Raw genomic sequence first — 9,995 nt, forward strand, 5'->3', positions numbered from 1 at the left:
GTCATACAGCCAAACTCGTCTGAACACTCCAACAGAATGCTTCTTACACAATAATTTTGTTCAAAAGCTAAGAGCTTTAGTATGTGTATTTATGCACTGCATTTTTGTAATGAAATCAGCATTTTGTAATCTGAAATTTATTTTTGTAATAAGATCATTTTTGAAATCTGTTTGGATTACATTATATTTTGGGTAGTGAGACCAGGACGTGCAACAAGCTCCATTCGTAACCAAAACAAAACCCTGGGTTGTGCTGTGGACTTACTCAACCGTTGCAGGGAAATTGCCTGCAGACACCCTTTCATTGAGCTCTCAGATGGCATCCGTGGTCATCAGTAATGACGCCACAGCAAAATTCGGGATACACGCATGGTTCTTTACCATCCGCGAGGATACTATGTCTCCTGAACGCGACTGACCCCAATGTACGGATTGTGTCCCCAACCAAGTGGAGCAAGCGCCCCATCATTCGGCCACCATCCTGGCTTCTGAGGAACGTCGACCAATGAGTTAAGTCCTTGCTACAACCTTCCATTGCAAGATTCAAGTCAAGCCTAGCACCAACCACGATGCCTATCCCAGCTCTGCCGATTGAGGTTATAGATAACATCTTGGCTTACTTCATCGAACAGTCCCCAAAAGCATCACACGATCCAATTAACAGTGTCAATCAGCCTTATTTAGAACCACCATTGGTATCGGAATTACTCACTTTTCGATTGATTGACAAAAACTGGGCGAATGCTGTTCTACCGCACGTTTACGACGGCGTTCGTGTGTCCTCCAGATTTATGATCAGCAGTCTTTCGCGAACGCTCAAGGACTCATTTCTCATCGCGACCATGCCCCGACTCAGCCGGTTATCTTTTGAGCGCCTCGAATATCCTATTTTACATATCAGCTCATATCAAATAGGGGACCTTGCGAATCGCACGAATGAACCTTGCCTCAGCTTTCAAAACTGGAAAGTTGACTATTCCTCGACCCTGATGAAGGACATCGAAGGAATCATCACGATGTGTAGTGATACTTTGACCGACGTGAGGTTCAGGTTCAACGGTTCAGTTGGGTTTTCACCCGGTATCATAAAAGCTGTGGAGCGGGCCCAAGATCTGCAAATCTTAAGCATTATTGGGGGCTTCTGCGGTGTTCCTATCAACGACTCAGACTCGATCAAGGACCTACTCAATGCTGCTCCTGGGCTGCGATCTCTGTATCTCCAGGTCCCTTTTCTGCGCCGTTTAAGTCCACCCCCCGGTTCCCTCCCTCAACTCGAACATTTATCGGTAACGTGCAACCCCAACAACCTTACCGCTCTGAGACATTTAATCGAAATGATCGGCGAAAACATAAAAGCTTTCGAATATGTCCCGCACGACGATCGCGACCACTCGGTGATCTTGGCCATGCGTAGCTCCCTTCGAATCTTGTTCACGGACTCATTGCCCGACTGTTTGCCTGTTGGTGTCCGCGACGTAGACTTCCCGCATTTGCGACTGATCCGTACGATCGACTCAAGCAGTAAGGTTCCTTATTTGCAATGGCTTCAATCAAATATCTTTCGGCATATGGAAGTCTTCATCACGGACTACGATCGCTCACACGACTATTGGCGGCAAGTCTTGAGAAACTACCCTGGCCATTCACTCATGACACCGCCTCGCTTCAGGCATATAATTTTTGTTATAGATGAAGGTGCTCGCGTGGAGGATCCTGCTCTGGCTCAGAGGTTTGAAGTGTATGGAATATGCTGCCATTTCACCACTCAACCGTCGTACTGGGGACTTCTGGTGAGCACGTAGCGTGCCTCAGACTGAGCAACAGCGTTCTTTCTAACGACTCCTCCTGTGTAGGGTTTACTAACTGAGGACGAAGTTCAGAGTCCTGGATGTGGTTCTATGGGGTATGAAACGTGTCGTTTATCATCAAAACTCGACTGACCGCCATCAAGCACACGGCAGTTACAATACATCACTGTGATTTGTTTTACTATTGCCGTCATTTATATGATCACTACAGGTTTGAATGCAGCCGCTCGCTGCACATGTGTTATTGCGCTCGACCTCATCTAACAATCATTAGAACAGACAAAGTATTTACGGTATTGAGCTCAGAATTGTGATTCGTGATTCGAATCGCCCATAGATGTAACACTTCCAGGCGCAGTAATGCTTCTGAGAGCGCGGTTTTTGGTTGCAAGCTTACTTGGCATCTTAACCATGCGCCGCACCCAAGCATTTGATAAGCAATTGACAAGACGCGGGTGGATTAAGATCCTTACCTCTCCATGCAAGCACAAGGCAAACACTCAGGTCACTGAATGGGTTGATTGTTTGTTCATGATCTCCCATTCGGCAGTAGACGAAAGCGGATTTCTTTTGTCGAGTGCTTGTGTGACCAGTCAGGATGTGCTTTTGGCTCTACCGTAGGTCCCGTCGACAGTGAAAACCCACTGTCCAGCTGATCCGGTTGAAAATGGTGATCTAGACGTAATCAGTCCTAAGAATGACATAGGCGCATAACACTCTGAGTTGACTAAGAAGTCGCGGCTTGGTGATCTAAACCACGATCCATACAATGAGGTCTACACATGTTCTGTGCAGAGTGTGGTGCGACTCTTAAGGAGAGTGATCATCATCAACTTATTGTGTCTCGCTGCGTGAGTGCAGGCGAACGTTGAATGCACTGAAGATGAGGTCACGAGGTATCAGGTGCCATCACGCAAGAGGTGAGAGCAGGGATTGTTACCGACGCATACACTCAACCAGCCCCGGGACCTACAGTCTACGGTCCTCGCAATAAAGCTCCCGAAGTTTCTCCTCAGGAAATCTGGAGAAGTAACAACTCGCTCAGAAGAGGTCAGGACACTAACTCAAAATTTCCCGCCCTACGCTCCCTGACGTGGGTGCGGATGTTCCCTCGCTATACTCCGGCGTGGAAGCTACATAAACAGGTGTCAGGTACCGCGTTTAAGTGGGCTTGCAAGTGTGGCAAAAGGCTTGCTCGCTGCTTATCCAAGGTTCGAGAGAGACGGCACAAAATTGAGCATCCTGGTTGGTGATCATCCTGGGATTCCCGATTTTGAGCATCCTCCCGACTGCCATCGATTGAAACACACCAAGCCAGCGTACCAATCGGCAAATTTTGGAAAAGCGAGCTCAAACTAATAGCTCTGTATGATCCGTGTTGGCAAGCAAGTGCATGCTCCATATCAAACTCCTAGGCTTTGTGATTGTCGCACCGCTGCTCGATCACTTTTTTCCAGGTGACAAAAAATATCACACATAAGTGGCTCTCTCTCGCAAAAACGCTCGGCTCATGGGATCTACAACCTCAATCGGAACGAATGCCGACGATCAGTCATTGTTCATGCCTTGACGTCTGGTATTGACGCTCTGGATGAATAAATACGCGAAGTAGGTGTCACAGCTCGCAAACTCAGCGATGTCGGATCACAGGATGACACTGAGTTTACGCTTCAAGGCATCGAAGCGAGGCTGCCGCCAGCGAGGGAGACGATCCAAGTAGTCGGCAAGGACCAATCCGATTCCTGTTGAAGGTGTTGTAATCTGGCGATTATAGATCCCTGGGCCTGACCGCGCACGTGGTGAGTCGTGGTCTGGTTGACTTCGATCATCTTTCTACCGATCTCTTGCTAAGGATCTGAGACCGCGCCTGATGCCTCCCAGAAGAGCCGCACGAGGGCGAGCAATTCGTTCTGAACCCATGGGGTGTCAAGCCAATCTACTCCACCGGTTCCGGAACGAAATTCCTTTTGATCTTGGCCGTCAGAGTGATCAGTGCGAAGGGTGTGGAGCGTATAGATGGAAGCTGGAACGACGGATCAAGGATTCTAGGTTGCCAAACGCTACGTTTGGGAACTGCTGTCGGCACGGTGATGTCGAGCTTCCTCTGAAATATTTCCCACAATTGGTGGACGAACCTGTTCCTGCTTTTTTCCGCGAGTTGCTAGAAGGGGATGACAATCGTGAGTAGCGCGCGAAGACGGTTCTGCTCTGTTTGAAACTGACTCACGAATGTCTCAGGTTCGAAAAAGTTCCGCATCAAGATTCAAAAATATAACAATGCCTTATCTTTCACCTCGCTCGGTATGACACTTGCTCCTGAAGTCACTGGTGGATCCGATAATTATATCTTTAAAATCAGTGGTCAACTCTCCCACAATATTCCATCATTGATGAAACCAGAAGGCCAAGACCCGGGGTTTGGTCAGATCTTTACTTATGGGGGTGGTGGTGAAGCGGAAGCACGACTAAGGGCTCGACGCTCTGGCGTGGAAGGTCTGGATCCCGAGATTCTACTATTATTCCAAGAGTTTATGTATCGACATACTCCTTATGCACAAGTTTTCAAATCCGCGGCGGCCATTTGTAACGAAGGGGTCGTGCGTACCCTCAGGATCAAAACCGTGCTGGCTCCAGGATCAGACCATCGGCGTTATAACTTGCCAACGGCAGATGAAGTAGCAGCGATTGTTGAAGGTGACGGGAGGGTTGGAGCGAAACAACGCGACATCATCTTAGTCAGGCAGTGTGGTACAAGGCAACAAATCTCTGAGTTGCATACCGGATACTTTGCACTTAGGTATCCCCTTTTGTTTCTCTACGGGTCTCAAATGTGGCACGAATTTTTCAAGAATCCGACACCTACAAGTATGTTATGTCTGCTCACTGCGCTTTGCTCCCTCACTGATTTGTCTCTAAACATGTAGATCCTGAAGGAGACGTCTCGAACTTAGATTGGTTTGCTTACCTGCTATTCAAGCGCCCAGAGTGGTCCGTCGTATTGGCGTCTGGACGGCTGTTCCAAGAGTTCGCCGTCGACATGTACGTGTGCGTGGAACATTGCAGACTGCAGTTCCTGAGGTTCCACCAAAACGAAATTCGCGCCGAGGTGTATCAAGGGGCCATTGAAGCACTAGGCAATGAAACCGAGGACCAAGTGATCGGCCAACGGATAGTCCTGCCATCAAGCTTCATTGGAGGCCCAAGACACCTGAAACAACTATACCAGGACGCCATGAGTCTTGTGGCCGAGTATGGCAACCCCAGCCTATTCATAACAATGACGGCTAATCCTCAGTGGCCTGAGATCACGGCGGAATTAGGACCAGGTCAAATCTACCAGGACCGACCTGATTTAGTGGTTCGAGTATTTGCTCTTAAGCTGCGTGAATTGTTTGACGACCTGATCAAGCGCGAACGGCTAGGGGTGTGCGTTGCTTACGTCCACTCGATCGAGTTCCAAAAGCGGGGTCTGCCGCACTGTCACTTGATTCTGTTTCTCGATTCCAACTCGCGCCCGGTTTCAGCGGACGATGTTGATTGCTTGATCTCGGCACAGCTCCCTGATCCTGAGACTGAATCAACGTTGTTTGATTTGGTGACGCAGCACATGCTGCATGGTCCTTGCAAGAAGTACCCGTGCTGGAATGGGACCGAATGTACTCGAGGGTATCCAAGAGCCTTTTGTGAAACAACATCGATGCCGGAGAACTCGTATCCTACCTACAAGAGGCCTAACAACGGGCGGCATTTCGATAAGGGTACCATGCGATACGAAAATAGCAGCGTGGTCCCATACAACAGGTTTCTGTTGCTCAAGTTTAGTTGTCACATTAATGTTGAAGTTGCAGGGAGTATCCGAGCGATCAAGTACTTATTCAAGTACATATTGAAGGGCCATGACCGCACGATGGCCAACATTGAGGATGAGGCGAACAAGGACGAGATTTTGGCCTATCTAAATGCACGGTACATCAGTGCCCCAGAAGGTGAGCTTTCAAGTCTTCGTATGTAGCGATTCAATGATTAACATTTTAAAACAGCCATATGGCGGCTTCTTAGGTTCCCTATCTCGGGACGCTACCCACCAGTCCAGCGCCTTGCTTTACATTTGGAAGATAGTCAGACTGTATACTTTCAAAACGAGGCCGGGCTGCGCCAGTCGATCGAGAGTGGAAGAGCTGAGAGGACAACTCTTACAGAATTTTTCAGGCATTGCCGAGCAAACACCAAGCTACCATATACTCAAGGGACTATTCGTGACCTCAAATACCAAGAGGTCCCGCGGCATTTCACATGGGATCAGAAAGCCAAGATGCTAAAGCCCCGCGGGAATCAAACTATCGCCATCGGCCGAGTCCACTTTGCGAGCATCAAGCGTGGTGATGTGTATTATCTCAGGATGTTGTTATCAAATGTCAAGGGACCACAATCGTTTCAAGCGCTTAGAACCGTCGACGGAATCGTCCACAGCACTTTTCGTGAAGCTGCTGACCGACTTGGGCTTCTGCTTTCAGACCGGCACTATCATCACAGTCTTAACGAAGCGGCGGTGTGGCAGACTGGAAACCAACTACGTCGAATGCTGGCGATCATTCTGGTGCATAGCTCCCCAGCCAACCCTACTGAACTATGGTTGCAGCATATCGAAGATCTATCTGACGATTGCGAACATCAAATCAAAAAATTGAATCCTGGCATCGTGCCTTCACCTGAGCAGATTCATAATTATGGGTTATATCTGCTAGAGAAAATCCTGGTATCAATGGAGTCGGGTCTCGATTCTGTAGGCTTAAATTTGGTTGACCAAAGGTTATTATTTGAATTGGGACTTCCAGACGGGGCTAGGACTGATCGCAACAGTGGTGTTGATCCGTTGGAGAGCAATCACAAATTCGAGGCGATGCTGGAGCTCCTCACCATTGAACAGCAATCGGTTGTCAAGCCTATTATTGATGCACTCAACGACCGATCGCCGTACCTTGCGTTTCTCAACGGCCCAGGCGGCACCGGGAAAACCTTCGTTTTAAACTGCGTCTTGCACTACTGCAACACTTACAACTTCAGCTTCCAGGCAGTTTCAGCGGCTGGTATAGCTTCCCTTCTGCTATTGAATGGCAGAACGGCTCATAGTGCTTTTAAGATTCCGATCACTGTTGACCAGGAATCAAGATGCGGGGTGTCCTCAAGGGATAAAGCCGGCCGCAGCATGAAGGAATCAAAGTTCATAGTGTGGGATGAAGTGGCGATGCAGCACAAACACGCCATCGAATGTGTGGATCACACTATTCGGGATTTAACCGGGATTGACTTGCCGTTTGGAGGCAAGGTCGTTTTGTTTGCTGGTGACTTTCGGCAGACTCTGCCGATTGTGAGGCGGTCGAACTTGATGCAACAGGCCGCGGCGAGCCTTAAGATGTCTTATCTTTGGGATTCAATCAAACGGTTTGCTTTGACCCTAAACATCCGTCTAGGAGGAGCCTTGGCAAGACCAGACCCCGCCAACACGAATTTTGCAGCCTGGCTATTGGAATTGGGGTCAGGAAACCTTCAGGACGATTACTCAGCCTCCGTCCCTTTGATGTTTTGTAACATCTCAGTAATTCGTCCACCGGCTGTGTTCAGTCCAGATCTCGTGGACACCGAGTACAACGGCGCGATTGATCTGATCAACACTCAAGATTGGCGTGGGTTGACAGAGCTGTACTCAAGCCGTTGCGTAATAACGCCGCTAAACGCAACGATGTCTATGATTAACGACCATGTAATGAGGAGTTTACCGACAGAAGATCACGTGTCGACCGCGCGCGACGACATGGATGAAGCATTTTGTGATCCAGTTTCGGTAGATGTTCTCAATACTTTCAATTTTCCTGGATTCCCTGCGTACACAATGGACCTAAAAGTTGGGGCATCGGTAATGGTTTTAAGAAATCTACAGCTGGCCGACGGGCTCTGCAATGGCACACGACTCCTCATCACGGATTATCAAGAACACGCTCTGCAGTGCCGAATATTGACTGGTGAACTGAAAGGTACAGCTATCAGTTTGCCAAAGATCCGCCTGCACCACGAGGGTAACGAGTACTGTCCAATTCCTTTCTACCGATATCAGTTCCCCATCGTCCCTGCTTTCTGCATGACGATCAATAAGAGCCAGGGGCAGAGTTTGGAAAGGGTAACAGTACTCTTGCCAAATCCGATTTTTGCTCATGGTCAGTTGTACGTTGCGCTATCGCGCTGTACCTCGGCAGCAAATGTGCATGTGTGCATTGTTTCAGATTCAGACATTTTGACCACGAGGAATATTGTATTTCATCCAGTTCTTCAAAATTAAGACTTTTTGGTATTCGATCTTTGAAAACAAGTACCATGTATCTTAGAATATGCATATAAAATGAATCTCTTATCTTATCACAAACACCAATGTAGACTTCTTCATGCTTATCTTTTGCCGCGTCTGCAAGTCATGTTTTTAATGTCATCAATAGAAGTATTATAAGGCTCATGTGGACTTCATGTTCCAAAGATCCCCATTTGGATGTTGCGAGCATTATCTGTGGTAGACATGAGTGGTAGGTATCGGAACGGGTTGAGGATCCGTCGCGCGAGTGGGTAAAGGTATCACATGACATGACCCGCTGTGACATGTGAACTTGAACGAATCACACGACATATAACTTGCATGACATACAAAGTGTAAGTAGATGCGCGTCGTGAAAAGGATATGTAAAACCTATCGCTGGCGAAAAATACCGGTGCACCGTGGAAAAGATCCAGTTTCAAACGAGGGACCCACAACCTACAGAAACCAATCAGCAGGGGTCGAATCAATCCTTTTCGGTGTTTCTCTGTTCATTTTTTTTGATCTCGAGTTCCGGTTAACTGGGGTCACACGCTCACCTGGTATGTACCCATCGCTCCCTTGATTAATAAGTCTTTGGTGTTCGCTTACACATTGGGTACGTAGGCATCATGGACCCGCCTTTCTTCGCCTTTGTCATCATCGTCGAAGGGACACGATAAGGATACAAATCGAGTTCGAAGCTTTGTGTTTTGTCAAGCAGTCCTTTTCGTGAGACTTAGTTCTGGTCCAAGCTCCTTTCAAGGTATGCTCCTCAAATTCGTTTGTTACTTAGATATTTGATCTCAGAAGCTGGGTGGGTATTGTCTTGGTGTCCATAGTTTCATGGATGAGCACTTTCCAAGATAACAGGATCCCATTTCCAAATGTGGGAGGGAGCCGTAGTCTTGGTGGTTTTCATCTGTGGCTCTATGGGTGCCGAGTCGGTATCTGTCCGCGACGTGTATAGATTGGCGCCAGCCCTGCCGTCTGCCTATGACTCCGATGGACCAGGAACTGACGACATTGGCTTCGTACATCCCTTCTGAAGGCCTATTTTGACAGGTTCATATTCCAACCGGTTCCCAACCACGTCTCCAGTAAGCGACCCATATCTGGATTCCCTTTTTAGATAATAGATGCGATTATCAAGAAGGTCTGGGGATTGCTCTGTGATAGCCATGATTTCTTGGGTGGTGTTGCGCCAAGATGATCGATCCACTTTCATAGTTGGCACCAGTTTAAGGGTCAAAGCTTACGACTCTATCGAGATTGGAGCTACCCTGATGTGGCTTGAGAACCCCTAGCACGGATTGTGTCTCGGTCCCCTGCTTAGGTTGTTTGCGGTGCTGATTGTGTTCGCGGCTTTTTCCTCTGACCGTACCAGTGGGCATCTCAAAATTTAGTAACGGGAGTGTCAGGTATGTTTTCCGTCTCGCTGCAGTGTTTTGCTTCATGTTCCATGCATTTCATTCGCGGTTCAATTTAGGTGCTTGGTACTAATGGTCTGCGGCGTGCTCTCTCGTGGTCCTGCTGCTTTATTGCAGCTTCGATCATCAAGCAGTGTCCAGGACGAAGCGAAAACGGTCCACCAGTAGTCTCCATTATGACAAAAGGAGAGACAAGAGTCGTGGAAAGCTTCGGGCCAAGCGAAAACTCAAGCTTGAGCACGGGAATCATTTGGATCGAATTGAATCGAGATCAACTGGTTTTCAATCTCTACGCAGCGAACTAAGCCGACAGTTTGGTATTCCTCTCGACTCACGTATATACTTTCTGAAAAAGTACGACTTAGATGCCCTACCCACCAAGCCCCGAGTCCGAATCAGCTTTGGGAATTCGGTGCT

The 9,995-nt window shown here is 48.1% G+C and overlaps 1 protein-coding gene across 1 annotated transcript; it reads left to right on the plus strand.

Annotated features, from left to right (window-relative positions):
• Positions 1 to 569: 569 nt before the first annotated feature.
• On the plus strand, positions 570 to 1,980 carry MELLADRAFT_91300 (uncharacterized protein; the record flags this gene model as incomplete). Its single annotated transcript, XM_007414108.1, has 3 exons — positions 570 to 1,521; positions 1,576 to 1,790; positions 1,876 to 1,980. The coding sequence occupies 3 exons, from the start codon at positions 570 to 572 to the stop codon at positions 1,978 to 1,980; spliced, it is 1,272 nt and encodes a 423-aa protein (XP_007414170.1).
• Positions 1,981 to 9,995: the final 8,015 nt, after the last annotated feature.

Source organism: Melampsora larici-populina (genome assembly GCF_000204055.1).
Source record: "Melampsora larici-populina 98AG31 unplaced genomic scaffold MELLAscaffold_41, whole genome shotgun sequence".
NCBI lineage: Eukaryota > Fungi > Basidiomycota > Pucciniomycetes > Pucciniales > Melampsoraceae > Melampsora > Melampsora laricis-populina.